This window comes from Hydra vulgaris, chromosome 08 (assembly GCF_038396675.1).
Source record: "Hydra vulgaris chromosome 08, alternate assembly HydraT2T_AEP".
Classification (NCBI taxonomy): Eukaryota; Metazoa; Cnidaria; class Hydrozoa; order Anthoathecata; family Hydridae; genus Hydra; species Hydra vulgaris.
Window position 1 is genome coordinate 24078488 of NC_088927.1, and position 20377 is coordinate 24098864.

Consider the following 20377-nt stretch of genomic DNA (forward strand, 5'->3'; position numbering starts at 1 on the left):
AATACCTCATCTTGAATCTAATTACAAAATCAATATGGATTTTGATTCTCTGGTTTTAAAGCTGACATTTTAACTGTTATAACAAAAAGGTTCTTTTGTGCATTAGATGAAGCAGCATGGTATAGGCTTTGCTTAGTAATCTCTATAAAGTTGCATTGTATGGTGTATCTGAGAGAGTTTAATGATTATATGGTGTATCTGAGAGATACACCATATCACTTAATTAATATGAACTTTATGGATGACCCCTAATTTTCCTGAACTTCTACTCTCCTCAGATTTCCTTAACTTCAACTCTCCCTAACTTTCAGTAACTTTTACTCTCCCTAAATTTCCTTAACTTCTATTCTCCCTAACTTTCCTTAACTTCTACTCTCCTTCTATCTTCTTCTATCATTTAGTTTTTATTATGTATTTTAATGATTTTTAACTATACCCCAGTCTTGACAAAAAGTCATCACTTTTGATCTTTTAGAACAGACAGCTTATCTTGAAACTGATTTTTTCCATCTTGAATCTGATCTATATTCAAACATTTTTGGACTTTTAATTTTAAATCCAACAAAACCCAGTTATACATTACAAACAACTATCAAAATTTTGATCAAAAAAGCTGTTATCTTTAGTTCCATTTACCAAAACTCATTCTCGCTTGAATTGCCATTCAGCAAAGTTCTATTGTTTTACTGTATATGTCCCTTCATACTCTAAAAACTATTCATATCTTTCCTTGCACATCAATACTTTGAAACTTTCGCCTGTCTTTATGTCTTCATACTTTATATCTATAACTCATATAATTGACAGTTTTTTAATAAAAGAAGTCTGGAACAAAACCAACTATAGTTCATACAGTGATAGATAAGATAGTACCACTTATAGTTAGAAACTGTAATTGGTAAATGTAAAATGGTAGTAAATCACTGTATGAGCTATAGATTATATAGAAATGTAAAGCCATTTAGATGTAGATAAGTTGTTTTACATTTTTACTTTATATGGATTAAAACAGTGATGTACAATTGCGGTTGCCTAATGACAAATACCAGCCAAATTTTTTAAAGGGATACTGGAAATATTATTTGATGCAATGGAGTCTGACCCAATTTTTTTTTCCCCCTATCAATTTAATAATCATATAAGAAAAAACATTTTTGATAATTTTTTAACTAACGTAATAACATAACAATTTCTTTTTTACATCCAACAAGGCTGCAAACAACCACTATATGAGTTGGAAGTTACTGGAAGAGAAAAGATAAAGTTTGCAGAGTAAGATAATGATTGACAGACAACTTAAAAGATTGCAGATTATATGAATCAGGAAAGCAAGATGAAAGAAGGGAATTCCAAAGAACTGTTGTTCGAGGAAAAAAACTAAACAAATAGGAGTTTTTGGAGCACTTAGGAACAGTCATAAAAAAGAATAAGACTTAAATAAATGACAAGTAACACAAAAATAAATTTTAGTAGATGGCACAAGAGACACTACCTCTTTAGAGCAGTGTCCATTATAGTATTTGTAGAAAAGAGAAAGAGGATCAACATTACGACGATGTAATAATGGTTGGAGGTTGGCTGCAAGAACAGGTCCAACTATGTTTACAGTGCGTTTTTGCACCTTGTCTAAAAGAGAAAGAGCATCATTAGAAGATCCACCCCATATATGGCAACAGTATTCCATACATAGATGGATTTGAGATTTATAGAGATTAAAAATAGAATCTAGAGTAAGAAAGTGGCAAGAGATAAAGAGATGCAACCTTAGCAGATGCTAACTTTGCAATGAATTTAATATTCCATGAGAGGAAAACTTACTTCTGATCTTCCATGGAAGATCAGAAGTAAGAGTTAATCCTTGAAGAAGGGTTGATGACACACCAAGTACATCACTGTTCATAAATATAGGAAGATCTAAACTATTGCGATAACGATTGGCTGAAAAAAATTGGGTTTTATCTGAATTAAAGCTCACCAGCCACTGTGAGCCCCATGCTGTAGCAGAAGTGAGATCCTTTTCAAGCTCAAATGCCCCCTCCAAGTAATCAGAGAGTGTTAGCTTTTTATCATGACAAGAATAAATGGTAGTATCATCAGCAAACGGAATAACAGATTTGCCCTTATTATTGATATCGTTAAAGATTCTCCAGAAAGATTCTCACGAAAGCCTAATTTTTGTGATGAAATACGAGATTTCTTGACCTAAGAATAGTGGGCTTTAGCGTTAGACAAAACCTTTTTTACAATGGTTTCTAGCAGTAATAAGCAGATGTCTGTTTTCTGGAGAATTGTTTTGCTGATATATATGGAAGTAACGGTTTTGATTGGCAATCACAGCAGCACCATGGAAAACCATGGAGAAGTGAGGAATCATCAAGAGGGAATAAAAAATTCCATGCCAGCCTGAGTCCATGAAGTTATGTAAGAAGCGCATTTGTCAGCAGGAAAACAAAAGATTTCTACCCAAGGGCCATCACGAAGAAAATGACAAAAGTCCCAGTCCGCACTTTAAGGTAGTTGTAAGAGGTTCAATGATAGGGGGATTCTGATGATGAAGAATAATGAGATAATAGTTTTAGAGTACTGACTAGGATCAGAAACAAGGCGTAGGTTGAATACAAAAGGTAAACGATTCAGGTTGTCTGGAAAGCAAGTTGAAAAATTGACTATTTGAGCTAGAGATTGAAAAAGGCAAAAGTTGAGGGTCTTAACGCCAGCAGAGTTACTGATACTAGAGCCAAGCCATTCAGAGTGATGAGCATTAAAGTCACCAACAACAATGATATTGGCTGATGGATAAAAAGAGAGGGCTTGGTCAATTTGATCAGAAATAACATCAAAAAGAGTGCAGTCTTGAGATAAAGGTACTAAACGAAAGCACATAAAAGTATAGTCTGTCGATTCAAACCTAGTTTCCCAACAAATTGGCGAATTCCCACAAATGTAAATGCCCAGGCTAAGCATGTGACTATTGGAGTCTTTACGAATTAAAGGAAGATAACCATCAACACTAAGATCACTAGATGAGACATCTGAACTCAAATTAGTCTCACAAAGGGCAAGTAGGTCTAGTGAACTTTGCAAAACATAAGACTCAACAAAAGAAAAGTTACTTCAAAGACCATGAATATTAGTGAATGATAGGTTTAGAGAACTTGGTGATGATGATGGTTTTTTGTGTTTTATGGTTTTTGGTACTTTATTAAGTTTTTTAAAGATTTTGAATCAAAGCATAGATAGCACTCAGTACACTATTTAATAATCTAAGCAATTGCCTCATTACTGTTAATAAACCCAAAGCCATAACAAAGGGCTCCGAATGTGGCCTCAACAATGCACACCAAAAGTATAAACAGGGACACCATCCATGCGCAACATGGAACTGTTAGTACTGATATTTTTCAGCTGCTGATGGAATCAGCCTCTCTGAGACCTACCACAGAGTTCAGGAAACCTGACTACCAGTCGGCCTCAGAACCATAAAACTGAGTTTTAGAGGTGTACCCTCATTAGGAGATAATAGAATGAGTTGACTAGTCATAAAAACAGAGACAAACAAAACCCATGCATTGAGTAAAGAAGATTTAGCATTCAACATTCTAAACTGGAAACAATGTATTATAAATACATCTGTGCCAGCCTAATAGATGAAGAAGGGGCACAAGGCTGGTCAACAGATAGAATCTGCTTACCCCTTAAGCTTATATTAAATTTATAAAGATTTGAAAAAAATACAGACTGCAGTTATTTCTGGGCAAAGCACTCGTTATATCGAATAGTAAATTCAAACAAAGTAATATAATACAAAGCTCAAGTTTGTATTGCAGCATCCATGAAGGAGAGTATTTTAAAAAGATCATTTAAAAAAGTCCTTGAAAATTGCCTATTAAAACAGTCATGGACAAAAAAATGAGACATTTCTAAAGGTAGACACCTTTTTTACATGGACACACTCCCGTTGTCTCAGCTAAAAATTAAAAATGAATCAAAATTTTTTGTAAAAAAAGTGCTTAAAGCAAATGAGAAAACTAAAGTCAGTCATTCCAATGTGCTTTTTCTGAAATTTGAAAAACAATAGTTTAAAATAATTATTTTGGTTTGCAAAAATATTTTCTAGTTTACCCATAGCACTGTACACAAAATTTAGTACAATATTGGTCAGTCAAAAAAACCAACCAAAATCCGACTATACCCCAATAATAATATAAACAGATCAAAATTTATTAATAATATTTATTGAAAAAATATAGAAAATTTCTCTTAGTTTAAATAGGAAAATTCTTGGCTTCATTTTTATGTTACTTTAGATATATTACACAACATTAAAAATATATTCCCTTACTATAATTATGAAGTAATAAATTCCAGAAAATTTTGTAATGAAATTTTATGCAGTGAAATTGGTGCACCTATCTATTTTATAGTCCATAACTGTGCATTTAGGCACACAGGAGAGGACCAAGAAAAGTTTTTAAATATGCTACTGTGGGCTTTTATATGTATTTATTCTTGAGTGCATGGTAGACAAGATTAAAGCGCTTTTTAGTTGGTTTTTATTGATTTTAATTGCTAAACCCATAATGCAAAAATAGTCACAAAATAAAATTTTGAAATAATTATACCATATTTGTAGCTACAAAACCAAGTGTAATTAAAATTCATTTTAACATTTTCTACATCTGCTATAAATATTATAGGCTCATTGTAGGAAACTTTTTTTTTTTTGGCTTGTAGATTTATTTGAGGAACATCACCATTTAACACCAAGATATTTACTGTTGATTTTGAAGTCAAACCATTGTTTTTAAAACCAGCTTCAATAGTGAATCTAAATAAATTTATTATATTTATTAAAATATATGTGGAATAAAGGAACATATATATATATATATATATATATATATATATATATATATATATATATATATATATATATATATATATATATATATATATATATATTATAAATACAGTTAATTTTTTAAAACTTCAACCTACAAAAGATCAAGGAAAATGGTGCAACTTGAAGAAATTTTGACTAAAGCAAATTCCTGTTAAGTTTAACTTTGGCTGAAATGAGATATTACCTCAAATTAAGACAATTTTTCTTTATTAAATGCTAAAGTATAAACATTAAATATACATAATAAAAAACTGTTTCAGTGAAAAAAGTTATGTAATGTATTTAAGCTATACACTCAACAGATAACATTGAAAAAAAAAAAAAGGTTTTATTAACCTTAAAAAAACTGCTTTTTTAATGGTTTTTTGTTATGATTTATTTAACAACAGTTTTATTCATAGTGTTATTTTACATCTGATAACAATCTATTCTATTCAGATTTAAATACAAAAAATGTATATGGAATGACTTCATTAAAAAAAGTTATTTTGAATTTTTTATTTTCCCATAAAAAAAATTCAGGTTAAACAGAAAAACCTGCTGAAAGTGAACCCAAAAAAATAAAAAAAATAAAAAAAAAAATGGTTCAACATAACAAAGTGATCCAAGGTTTGACCAAAGAGTTTTATTAGTAATCACAGGGCGCAACAAATCGATGAATGTGCAAATGTTTGTTGAAAAAAAGACAGAAAAAGGAACATCACATTTCTTTATTTTTATTTGAGCTAATGTCGGCATTTGTTTACAATTTTATTAAACGAACGCATTACTTCAGCAACTTTTTTTCCAAATAATTATGCAACTGATAATATTTCTATATATTATAAAAAACACATATTTATAATAAAAAAAACAATTAGTTACTAAAATTTGAAACGAATTTTCAACAACTTCAAAAGAAACCAAGCTAAAACAGGATTACTTTCATTTTTACTTTTAAGTTAAATAACTAAGCATCCTATTAAAGAAAGTAATTTTGTTTTTACTTTAAATGAATGTATTTGCTATTACTTTAAAAGAAACCATGCTAAAACATTTCTTTATTTAATAGCATGCCTTTTTTAAAAATTTTCTTTTTGCTGTTTAAGTGAAGTGATGTTCATTTGCATCCTAAAAATACTTTTAAAAGTTTTGAAAAGAATTTTTAAGTTTTGCTGAAATATATATAATCTAATAGAAAATATATAATATTTTTGTTTATTATATTTTAATTTATTATTATATTAATAATATACTTTTATTATTAAATACTTAATATTATAAATTTAATAATATCATATTAGGCATTTAACAATAACCTTATATAATAACTTATTAAGTATGATATTATTATTTTTAAAGGTTTAAAAAACCTTTAAAAATAATAATATCATACTTAATAAGTTATTATATAAGGACGAATGACGAATTTGACGAATTTCAGGTTGAAAATCAGCAAGTAAATTTGATTTATTGAATATTCTGAAACAAGAAAGGCGAAAAATCAAAATTATTGTGATTATGAAGCTGGTGGACTCAATTCCTTGTCACTGTCAAGCAGTAATTAATGCTAAGGGCTTCCTGACAAAGTACTAAAGCAATTTACTTTAAAATAAAGCATTTTTAATTTAAAAAATGTTTAAAAAAAAATCTAATTTAAGTTTTTTCTTTCTGTCTGGATACTTTTGCACGCGGAAATTTTAATTAAATGAACTTTTAAGATTAGATTGCTTAGATTTAGTAAAAATTCATTTGTTTTTAAATTTGTAATCAATTTTATGACATTTCAGTGAAAATTTGAAAGAAATTGGACTTTTCATTCAAAAGTTATCTTAAGTTAAGCTTTGTTATCGTGCAAAAGTTAACTTTTGCCCGCTACTGCATATATATATATATATATATATATATATATATATATGCAGTAAAAAAAAAATATATATGACATTCATTAACACTCTATATGAAAAATCATTAGCAGTGATTTGTTACTTTATTTAAATGAGTTTCAATAATATAAAAACAAAAGTAAAGATATCAGTTGTTTAATGGTTTTCAAAAAAGTCTTTTTTTTCTTCTCAACAAAATCTTTCTTTTCAGATAGGGTCGTTTCCACACTTAAAGTAAGTTTAACAAAAGTTATTATAATATATTAGACTACTCAAAAAGTAGACATGCATTAGAAATGAATTTTTGCAGCCGTCAATGTAATACGATAAGGGTTAGTTTAAAATTATTCTCACTCTGAAATTTAAATCAATACTGTACTTACTTTGATCAATCTTTTAAAGCGCAGTTTTCCATACTCATCGTAAGTGTTTCACACTTATCATATATATTGTTGACACTTATCTTATATTTTCAAATCTACTTTAGTGTCTGGTTTAAAATGTGCTCGCAGTTTCAAATGAAAATTTAATGCATTAGTAACATTTTATAAAACGTTTTTAGGTATACAATTAAAAAAAAAGACTATTAAATAAATTTAATGTTTATTATCAAATAAACACTAATTATATAGTAATAAAAACATTATTATGAATTAAAATTAAAGATTTTGAAGCATTTCCATTACTTTAGTATACTTATCCTTTAAGTTCTTAAACTGGAAAGGATAGAGTTTCATCATAACTATCTAAGTCTTATTTTATAATTATTACCAACATTTAAATGGAACTCATTTTCTGACTCTTTTGCAACTTTTTTTTTTTTTTCAATTTTCATGTTTTCTCTTTCTTTTTTATTTAATAACTTTTTCTCCATAGCCAATTGTTTCTTTCTTAATCTTTTTTCCTCTACTTTTGACTTTGTATCTGCAGCTAATTGTTTCTTTTTTAATTTTTCATCCTTTATTTTAGACTTTTCTTGCACTTTTATCTTCTGAATTAGCTGCCACGTTTTAGATGTTACAATTGATGGTAAACGTTCTACTTTGCGCTTGGACAATTGGACTGGTTGTTTTGGCCATATTTAAACACTTTCGATTGGATTTATTATTTCTGCTGCTATTTTTATACTGAAACAAGCTAGTTTTGGTTCTATTACAGCTGCATTATTGCAATCAGGCATTTCCATATCGGTTATACCTTGCACATTTTCTAAATTACAAGTTGTTGATAGATTTTTATTACCCTGTTGTATTTCATCAGGTAAAATTATGGTCTTATACATTTCAGAAAAGGCTCTTTTCCAAAAATGATACAACTGGAGGTATTCAAGGTCACCTTTCCAACCAAAATGTTCGTCAGCCAATTTAAACTGCTCTAAAATACTAAAATCAATGCACTTTTTAATAAAGGTTATGGGAGAGTAAGCTGATAAAGTCATACTTGAATGGTTTTCTTCTAAATAAGGAGCCGGAACAACACTTGACTCAGATAATTTTTGAACAATTTTTTTGTAGTCAACACTATTAGCATCAAATGGAAAAATTCCAATATTTTTAAAACCACTTTTAATATTATTTGCCATAGAAGGATCGATTATAAAAGAATTTAATGTTTCTGGTACATTTTCATTGTTTATTTTTTGTCCTTTATGGTCAATGCGCCATTGTCGTCAAAACGATTTCCACTTTGCTTTCATTAGCCCAAAAACTGCCACATCGAGCGGCCGCAAAATATGTGTTGCATTTGGGAACAAAGCAACAAGAATTATTCCATTTTTAGAGCAAAACTCACTAAGTTCGATAGAAAAATGTGACACATGACCATCAAAAAAAATTATAACTGGTAAAGGAATTTCTTCTTTTATCAAAAATGGATGAAAAACGTTTGTTATATACTCAAAAAAACATTCTGCGGTCATCCAACCATTTTCACATTTTCCAAAACTTGGGTATTAGAAAAAGTGTAATAAATACTGCTCCTGATGGAGCAGCATTTATAATTCTATTTGGAAGATGAACATATTTAAAAATTGTTAATGATGGAGCAAAAGTTCCGCTGGCATTTACTGCAAATAAAGTGGTGATGCTTTTTTTATTACTTCGAGCACTTTCTTCATATGTATTTTTTCCTTGTTCACCAATTAATAAATTAGTTTTTGGTGACAACTGAAAACCACTCTCATCCATATTGAAAACACGCATCGAATCATTTAAATATTGAGCGTTTTCTTGTAAAAGCTTCGGAATTTCAGTAAACCAATCCTTTATGGCTTTTTCAGCTACTCCTCCTCTAGCTTGGAAGACGTGTTGTTTTATTGTACCAAGTTATGATACAAAGTCTCTTGTTCGTTGGAGAGTGATCAATATTAAGTAAATTGTTTACAAAATAGATCAGTATTAATATATAAAAAGTTTGATTATTTGAAAGAATACAACTTTGTGATGGAACTTAAAGTTTCATGCCCTTCGGCAATCATCGGCCATATTTTATTCTTTAAATTAAGATAAAACCGTTAAAAAATACAAAATACAGAAATTGACAGAAAAAACATAACAAAGCAATGGAATGAGTTCTGACGTCAAAACAAACAATATTTAATTAATTAGAAAATTGATCAATCACCCATGTCGAATAGGGCGAGAAGAAATTTGTTTCGATGCCTTGACTTGTATAGCATTTCACTTTTTTTGTTTAGTAGATTTTTATTTTTGGAAAATAGAAATTCATATTTTTCGTTTGTGCATAATTTGCAGGTTGGGTTCGTGGTTGGGTTGTAAGCATTGCATTGTCTAATTATTTTCCATTTAACAACTGGGTTTAAGTTAGCATCTTTTAATTTCCAAAATTCTTTTGACAACTCGGTGTCGTTTTTGTACTTTAGAATGTTAAATGATTTTATATGGTTGGCATATCTAATTTTGAATGGTGTTTCACTTATACCGATGTAGGATTTGTTGACAGGAATGTTAGTAGGATTATTGGAACTTATATTGGCTTGGTATATAATGATTTTTGTTAAGCATTGGTTTGATAAAGGGCAGGTATTTTTATTAAGGCAATTGCAGTTGGTTTTAGGTATGCCAACCATATAAAATCATTTAACATTCTAAAGTCCTGCAAATTATGCACAAACGAAAAATATGAAATTCTATTTTCCAAAAATAAAAATCTACTAAACAAAAAAAGTGAAATGCTATACAAGTCAAGGCATCGAAACAAATTTCTTCTCGCCCTATTCGACACGGGTGATTGATCAATTTTCTAATTAATTAAATATTGTTTGTTTGTTTTGACGTCAGAACTCATTCCATTGCTTTGTTATGTTTTTTCTGTCAATTTCTGTATTTTGTATTTTTTAACGGTTTTATCTTAATTTAAAGAATAAAATATGGCTGATGATTGCCGAAGGGCATGAAACTTTAAGTTCCATCACAAAGTTGTATTTTTTCAAATAATCAAACTTTTTATATATTAATACTGATCTATTTTGTAAACAATTTACTTAATATTGATCACTCTCCAACGAACAAGAGACTTTGTATCATAACTTGGTACAATAAAACAACATCAATTAGCTCCATACGTCGAGCACTCTTCTCAAGTCGTCTACGCAATGAAAAAAACTAACTTGAATTATTCAATCAAGAAAATTCCGATTCCATCAATAAAGAACTACAGAATACAATTACTTGATAAAACCAAAGCATTAATTAAAAGAATGAGATGGAAAGCTTTCTTCTTTCTTAATAAAGATCAAAAAAGTAAGGAAAATAATTTTTATAACATTTACGGCATAAAATCATCAAATTATCCCAAACAAATTTCTGATATGTCTGCATTTGAAAACGACCTGATAGATCTTATAAAAAACATTAAATTTCGTAAAGTATACAATAGTTTCCAAAACAAGTTAAAAGATGACATATCTACTATACGCAATAGTAAACTTACATATACTTTTTCCGATAAAACATCCAACTTATATAATATATCTAAAGAAAATTATACCCATTTGCTTACATATGCTATCACCTCAACATACAAAAAATCGAATACAAAAATAAAAATCAAATAAATAAAGAAGGTAAACAAATTTTAAAAAATCACGACGCTTTCAATAAAATCGACATTAATACTTCTTCAAATTGTTTTATAAAATTAAAAGATCATAAAGAAAACTTTACAAACAATCCAACTGTCCGTTTATTAAACCCCGCCAAAAATGAAATCGGAAGAATTAGTAAAGTTATACTTTCCAATATAAACTCTGAACTTGCAAAGAAACTTCATCTCAATCAGTGGAAAAAAACCCAAGATACCACAAACTGGTTTAATTGCATCAGTGATAAACGCCTTTATAAATTCCTTACTTTTGATATTGTTGATTTTCACCCTTCGATAACAGAAAAACTCCTTAATAACGTTATTCATTTTGCCGAGCAGCATCTAAACATTGACCCTAACCAAAAAACATTGATCTATCACGCAAGAAAATCATTATTATTTAATGATGATCAAGTTTGGATAAAAAAATCAGTTGGTTTTAGGTGGAATTTTTTTGTTGTTCATAATTTGTTGATTGTGTGCGTTTAAAAAAGACTTCATATTTGGCATACAGCTATAGCTTATTTTTATTGTGTTTCTGTTAAAAATTTTGTGTAGTCTGTGATTTATTGGGAAGTGTTTGTCGATCAAGGTTAAAAAGCTTTTTCCTATATTAGTGCTAACATTTTTGCTGAAAGGAGGGTTGAACCATATGATGTTGCGTTTACGGTTTTTGGTATGAGGTAAATTTAAATTAGGGTGATATGAAAGTTTGTGATTAAAACCGGATCTTAATAGCGCGTCATTGTACATAGGAGTAGATCTTTGGAAAATTTCTTCACTTGACGAATTTGCAGACTATCTTAACTCAACTGAATGCGGAAGCTGCTTTAAAATATTAGGCGGGTGGTTCGAATCGGCATGAATATAGTTTAAAGAATTTCCGGGCTTAGAATATGGTTGGAAAGTATGGTCATTAAGATTATATGTGACGTCAAGGTAATTTATAATTTTCATATTGCACTGTATTGATATTGTGAGTTCGTTTTTTTTAAATATTTCAACAAAATGTTTTTTGATTTTTTCCATTTGGGGGCCACTCATTTTTTTAAAAATTGCTAAACGATTATCGCGGTATAATCCGAAATCATTTTTATTATAAAATTGTGCTATTTGAAACAAAAGATATATTCCCACAAGTTCACAAACTTCAGCACCGTCAAATGCTCCCATTGAAACATTGAATATATATATATATATATATATACAACTTTTTCACCTTGCACTCAATTAAAATTCTGCAAAATTTGAAATTTGTTACAATATGTTAATTTTCTGGAGATCTGAAATACATGCAGACACTTTTATGACTTATTTGTTAGCTTATGATGTCTAGATGATGCTTTATTGTTTCACCTAGCTACAAAATGATTTTTAAACCTGCAGGTTAACTTCATTTTTTTTTTTTAATTTTATCTTAAAAAGCTGTGATAGTAATAAAAACTTTTTATTAATTTGTTTACAATCTATATAAAATATATTATAATCATAAATTTTAATATATACAAATAATAAAACCGCAAAATATATTTATTATTACAAAAATGCAGGGAAACATGGAGAAGACCACATGGTTTTCACATTTGCACAAAAAACATTTTTTATATGATAATTTTTTTATACCTATAAAAAAAATAAGATGCTAAAAAAAATTATTAAAAAGAGAAGGGCACATACCAAGTAACACTTTTTGGTGGGCAAACTTAAAAAAAAAATGGACCCAATTCTTAAAATAAGCTGCTTACCTCTAGCAATAACTTTAGATAAATTTATAATTTATACTTTAATTAATTTAAACTGATCAATACCTACATTGAACCATTTTTATATAACATTTCATAGGACTCTATATAGAAATAATCAATCAATCAAGATATGATGAAAATTTAACTATCCTTTGACGAAAAGTCAATCAAGGTTTTCATATAATTATTTACAACTAGTATTTAAATTAATAACAATGTATTAGTAAGTGTATATTTGCATTGTATATTTAACATCTAACTGATTTAAGAATATGATAACTGATTTAATAATATGATATCAAACCATGGTGTTGTAGCAGTTGATAGGATTTGTATTCTTGTAATAACTGGAGGAACTGATCCTTTATTTGGCATTCAGGGGTTTTTTCTGGTGGGTGAGACTTTATCAGTTCAAAGTTATCAAGAAGACTTTGACAGAGTTTGAACATGCTGATCATGTAAAAATGGTATGCTTTAACACTATTGCTAGCAATACTGGAATGATTCCTGGTGCCATATACAGATAATTTACTTTTAAATATAATTTAAAAGTAAGACTCTAAGAGCTAATTACAATAAACAATTTAGTTACAACCTCATTTTTCAGAATGAGAAACTATGCTGATAAATCACTATTGATACTCATTTGTAAACATGTTTCAGAAAAAATTCTGAAGCATTGTTGGCTAGCAGATACTAAAGATAAAACCACGAGACTTTAAAACATCTTAAAAAGATCACAAGATCTCTAAAGGTATGAAAAATAAGTAAAATGTTGATATGGAAAACTGTTTCATCACTCAATTCAAGTGGCAATCTTTTTTTTTTGTGTGTGTGAATTTGTGATTCATAATTTAAAGAACAAGGAGATGAGGCAAGAAATCACTTGAAGACAATAGTAAATGAAGAAATCTTAAAGAATTCCTGGGTTAATTTTTCCCTTAAACAATTCAAGCTTTAATGTAATAAAATACATTAAAAAATTATTGATAAAATTAAATATCAGCATTAAATTTTTTAGAAACAGGAGAAGAGAGGAGAACACCTGGAGCTTATGTTGTTATGCTTTTGGAACCAACACTCAAGCCTCTCAACATTGACATGTCTGAAGCAGTACATCATGTATGTTTCATGGCAAAGAGTATTTTATATTTGAAGATTGTGCTACTTCTTAATTGAATGAATGACAAACAATTCGAATAATTGTAAAAATACGATAATTTAATGAGATGACTTCATTATGTTTTACATTGGTTTACAGGATGCAGTAAATGATCCAATTCAGACTATGAATTTTCAACCATACCAATGAAAGTTTTAAAACAAGTCTTAGACAATAGCGAAGATGCCTACCTAAAATATAATAGAAACTGCATTTTCAGCGGAACTTTTGAAGCTACTACAGAACCTAAGTTGCATGTAAATGCTATTAAAGATTATTTTAAATGATAACTTTATTTTTAGGGAGTGATACTATCGTCGGAGAGACAATACCTAAAGATTTTGAAAGATTCTTCATAACAAAAGTAATGAAAACAAATATCTAAAATTTGATATTGATAAAACTAGTATTGGTGCAGCAATACCTTAGTGATTGTAAAAACCTTAGTGATTGTAAAAATTTAAACCTATCGAACTTGAAAAAATTGGCACTGAAGAACTTATTCCATCTCTATGTGATACAACTCCAAAAAAAAGAGGACCCATTACAATGGATTAGAAATGTTAGAAAAGGTAAGCACAGGTCAAAGATTTCTCCATGTACAAAAGAGTGGTTCAAATAAAGGAAAAGAAGTAGAAGTTGAGGGTAAGAAAATGCGAAAAAGATATACCAAGAAATGCTGGTTTCAGTGTGTAGAAATTTTTACAAAGCAACATTGTAAAGAACTATACAATTTATATTGGTCAATGAAGTGTATTGATGAGAGGCGCCAATATATTGTGACAAGGGTAACAGAGGATGAACAAAACAAAGAAAGAAAACGGAGCATGTCGAAAAGAAAAAAAACAGAAACCAAACATTTAAATAAAGCTTTCTATACCACAAAAATTATGTGCTTAAAATGTGTATCAGTGCACCCATGTTTCTTAATACTTTAGGCATATTACAGCAGACAGTAAAAACAGCGATGGCAAAAAGCAACAGGAAGTGTAAAGAAAGGTTAAGTGCTCACCACAAAAATAAAATAAAAAAGCAATTGAATGGGAACAAAATGTCATTGATCATATTTAGACAAAAATCACAGTTTCTTCCTCAGGAGCTTTTAATTAAGGAAAAGCATATTCTTCATAAAGTACTGCAGTGAGAAAAATCAAATTATCAAGGGATACAAGTTCTATCAGAGAGTTTTTAAACGTAGATTTCGTTTGAAATTCTAAAAATTCAAGAAAGGTTAATGTGGAACTTATAAAAGTTTCACAAACAAAATAGAAAAGAATAATGAAGATTATCAAAAGTATAACATGTCAGTAACAAAAAGTTTAATTAAAAACTTACTTTGCTTTTGACTTAAAGCAAATTCTTTTATTGCCATATGGTACAACTGGAGCTTATTATTCCAGGTGTCTGCAAAATCATAACCTCACTGTTAGAAAACTTGATTCTTTAAAGACAATTATATTTGTGGATTGAGAATGAAAAGGGAAAAGGTAGCTGTGTAATGAGTACAGGAGTATTTAAATTTATTGAATCTGAAAGCAAAGAAGGAGCAACAGTTTTTTCTCTTCTGTGATTAATGAGTGGGACCTAAATCAAAATAGAATGATGAACATAAAGTTATCTGATGCGTTGAATCTATTTTAATTAGATTTAAAAGATGTCAAATTTTTTTTCAAATTCAACCAAAGCAAAAGGTGCAAATAAATTTAAACCAAAAAAAGTTATGTGGGCCAGTATCGTACAGCTAAAAGTTTTAGAAGAAAATCATTTATACCAATTATATTTTTTACATTAAATAGAGTTATAAAGAAATATACAAAAGTTGTATTTTTCTATCAAAAACGACTGGTCTCGCACAACCAGCAGCAAATATAGACTTATAAAAGCAGAAGTATCTTGCTTCATGAGGTATTAGTGCATTAAAATGAAGGATCCTCTTTCCTTATGCAAAAAATGTTATATTTCAAAACAGCACCATCATTTCTACCAAAACCTAAAGATTCAAACCAGTTGTATGAATGATGATTATGATGAAATACCGAAAATAAAACCAAAGCAACATCCTAAAATTCATAACAAAGCAGGCCATCAAACAAACAAAAAAGATTGTGCAGAGCTGGTTTCTACCAATTAGGAAAGTAAATAAAAGTGTGCATATAGAAGCAGCTAGACATTACAAAATGACTATTTTTCAATGAAAACTTTGTTACTTGTATGACTTGTTTTATTTAACTTAATTATAAGTGTTTTTCAAGTTCATTAAATGTTAATGATTCCATCACTTAATGATTATTTTAAATTTATTTTGATTATTAGTGCTAATTAACCTAATAAAATAAGAGAGCAATAGTTGCATATGATTTATGGACTTATGATATTTAATTTGTAGAGTTTTTCATACTTAAGATCCTTTCAAGACTTAAGATCTTAAGTCATTTTGACTTTTTAAATTGTATAAACTTTAAAATTTTCAATTTTTTTTCGTCATATTATAAAAAATAATAGAACATGCTATAAACAGACTAAAAACAATTTGGTTTAATCAAAAAGATCAAAGGTACTGACAAATTTAATGATTTTTTAAATCAAAAAGATCAAAGGTAGTGATAAATTTAATGATAAATTTAAATAATTTAAACTTTTAATGCCTTTTTTTCAGTCACATTTATACAGATGAGATAAAAGTAGAAACTGGCCATCTCTCTTCAAATACTATAATTTATCATTTACACGAAAGCAAATAATAAAATTTTGTCATTAAGACTTTCAGTAAACTTCTTCTGTCAGCTCATAGGATTCAATGGTTTAGTGCACATAAAAACTGGATCGCTAAATGGAGAAAAGTTTTCTGGTCAGATGAACCCATTTTTGGCTTTTAATGTACTTAATGATTCTGTGTTTGAGACATAGTAATGAAAGTATCAACCTGAGTGTATTAAATCATCTTTTAAGCATCAAAAGAAGATAAACATATAGGGATGCTTTGCTGTGCATTGGGAAAGATTCACAGGATTAAAGGCATTATAAATCCATACAAGTACCATGAAACCCTTGTCTATCAAGCAAAGCCAAGGAATTATTTCTAAATGATAACTACCTGTTTTAACAAGATAATGGTCCTAAGCACAACATAAAACATAATAAAACATATGTTGAAAAAAAAACACTTATATTAGACTAGTGGCCTAATCAATCCTGATCTAAATCCCATCAAAAACCCATAATCAATACTCAAAGATAAAATTAAAAAAAGGACATGTAATGATAAAACTTATCTTCTCAATTGCATTCAATAAGCATATAATAGCTTAGACTTATTGTTATTAACAAGGGTTGTTGATAGTATGCCTTAGAACAAAAGTAGTCCTTGCTGCAAAAGATGCTATGACCAAGTACTAATTAAAGAAATTTAGTTAAGAAGAAAATAACTTGATCAAAATAATAATACAACATTACAACTCTGCAAACAATTATTTTGTGCTTTATTAGGTAATACATTTGCATTTGTTAGCAACATTACATTTTTTACAGTTTATTATATGCATATATGTATGTATATATATATATATATATATATATATATATATATATATATATATATATATATATATATATATATATGCATATATATACATATATGTATATATATATATATATATATATATATATATATATATATATATATATATATATATATATATATATATATATATATATATATATATATATATATATGCTACCACTATATCCACTAAAAATTTGAAATGGAGCAACGAATAATTTTTTCCATTATTCTATGTTTTTTTCTTCTGGAAAAGCCTTATGCTATAAAGATAAGCAAAAGGAGTGAACCATTGCTGATCTATATACTCTATATAGAGTTGATAAATAACAATAAAGTTGATAAATAACAATAAAGTTGATAAATAACAATAAAGTTGATAAATAACAATAAAGTAGAGTAGAAATAAATAGAGTATATAGAATAAGTAGAGTAAATAAAATAAGTGGTATAAATAACAATAAAGTAGAGTAGTATAAATAACAATAAAGTAGAATAAATAACAATAAAATAGAGTTGATAAATAACAATAAAGTAGAGGAATTAAATGATTTGATAAATAACATAGAGAGCAGGAAAGAAATAGATGGTGCCAAAATTTTCAATATGGCTGGATAAAATCATAATGCATAGATTTGTTATGATTTAATGGTTTAACTTTTTTTATAGGTTTGTGGATCAAACATTTGTTTAGAGTTTGTCCTTTCATGAAAGCTAAAAACTTTAAAGTTATCATCCACAAAAAACAAATTTATGTAATTTATTATAATTAAATGTCTTTATTTTATACTGATTTTATTATGCTACTGTACTTTGTTTCCTTTACTTTTCTTGTTCGTTTAATTATTTTTGTTTTATCAAACAAAGTATACTCATTAGATATTTTGAATAAAATGTTAAAAGTAAATGCAAAAACTTGCCAAAAATCAAAGACTCAGAAAATCTTAATAATAAATAAAAGAAAATAAGAAAAATAAATAATAAATAAAATAAAATCTTAGATAAAGTTTGACTTGAAGTATAGCAAACGATTGATGATCATAAAATTAAAGATTTAGAAAAATTGCTGGAATATCTAATGGCAACTAAACAATTAATAGTACCAAAAACATAAAAAAAATTTAGTAGTTGTACACACCAAAGTACAGGGTTTACTCTGTACTTTGATGTATAACACTGTGAAACCCAATTGGTAACCACTAAATACCAGCTGGGGTAAAAAAGAAAAACCCTTGGAATTTGGGCCTTTAAACATTTAACTATAAAAGCAATCATCAAACATAAAGGTCATAATGTACTTGATTGGGGCAGTTTAAGTTAAAATGGAGTTGATAACTTAGTTTTAAAGGAGTTGATAACTTATTTTAATTGGAAGGAAAATTAAGAGTTGTATATGTATCTATTGACAAAGGGCATAAGGCTTTTTTGTTATAAATTGGCGCAATTAATAAATTTAAAAGGTATGAATACTTTTGAAACTTCTTAATATCACTAAAACTTTGATTTTTTTCAGAAGCAAGATTAAATTTTGGAATCATATATAAATACACATACACATGTATATATTAATACTGAAAAAAAAACTTCTATTTCTATTACTGTTGAATTTTGCATAATTTTAGCATTAAGTATTCATAACCTTTTAGTTGAAACAACTTTTTTAAATATTTCATATATTTGTTCTCATTAAAAAATAAGTAAATTAAAAATAGAAATACTTGTGTTCAGGTAAAAGATCTGGTTGCTTTAGATTCAGCTGCAGATAACTATATGGAGGAAAAACAATATCTTTTATATTTTGAATACACGGCTGTTGATCTTCATCAGTTGAACATAACCAAACATAAGAGCCTGTACTTGCTGGGTGCGCAAGTTCAGTGTTTAATTTTAGTGCATTAAACTTACCGATTGTTCGATTTCCTCCAACAATATTTATCTCAGAACTCAGTGTTTTTATATTTAAATCAAAAGTAGCAGATTTTTTTAGCTCATTTTTATGGGCATCGCTTACTGTGTATCTTAATATAACACCATAACTATTAGCCTGAAGATTTTGTTGAGGTATATAAAGCAAATCTGAATAGCTATCAATAGTTGAAGGTAAATCTACACCAAGTAAAAGCCAGTCAGGAGTAAAGGTACGACTTTGGTTTGAGCATAATGGATAAGTAACAAAACCTTTTAACACTGTAGAATCATCATCTGAAAATAATGAGTTTAAAAGTATCTCAACATATGGTAAACAATCATTAGAAAAACTAAATCTTTTTGAAGCATTTCCAGTGTTTCCAAAAACATTTTCAGCTTGTACATAAATATAGTAATTCTGAGAGGCTGTAAACCAATTTGATTGAATAGTAATCTCAGTCTGTCCCTGAAAATCTTTGAGTTCAGCAGCAAACAATCCTGAACAATAAAGTTTAAGTATAAATAAATACAAACTATATAAATATAAATACATACAACAAAAACAAACTAATAAATTTAAAAATAAAATAAACAAAATAGGTAAATCTAAGATATATATATATATATATATATATATATATATATATATATATATATATATATATATATATATATATATATATATATATATATTATATATATATATAGCCAATTCCATAGTTTAGTGACGCATCATGCAGAGAGATTTTTTTTAATAAAAATTATTCTTTAACTCAAAAATAACTTATTATAACTCTAAATCAATCTTGAATTAAAATTTTATAATATAAATTAAACACATTTGTATTAACATAACACTGACACATAGCAAAAATTAAAACATGAGTTCAGTGACGCAACACGGAAATAACTGTGTTTTTTTATCAGCATACTTTTAAATGGAGTTTTCGCTAAAATTTTATATCTTGCCAGACTAATAAGATTTTTTTGTTGTAATTTATTTATTTGGCAATAAGGCAGTCATAAAAAAAGCCATAAACAACAAAGTTTTCATATCGTTTTATTTTACAGAAAAAAACTATCAGTTCAGTGACGCAACATTCAGTGACGAAACAAAAAGATGGAATTAAA

The 20377-nt window shown here is 28.0% G+C and overlaps 1 protein-coding gene across 3 annotated transcripts in view; it reads right to left on the reverse strand.

The window, feature by feature from the left end:
* The window catches only part of LOC101237419 (uncharacterized), an 84539-nt gene that overhangs the window by 48789 nt on the left and 15373 nt on the right, over window positions 1-20377 (reverse strand). For all 3 annotated transcript variants that reach the window (XM_065803275.1, XM_065803276.1, XM_065803274.1), the window contains 2 exons: window positions 19057-19744; window positions 4623-4828 (listed from right to left, as the gene is read on the reverse strand). In XM_065803275.1, coding sequence (XP_065659347.1) covers window positions 4623-4828; window positions 19057-19744 — 894 coding nt within the window. The remainder of the gene's footprint in view (window positions 1-4622; window positions 4829-19056; window positions 19745-20377) is intronic.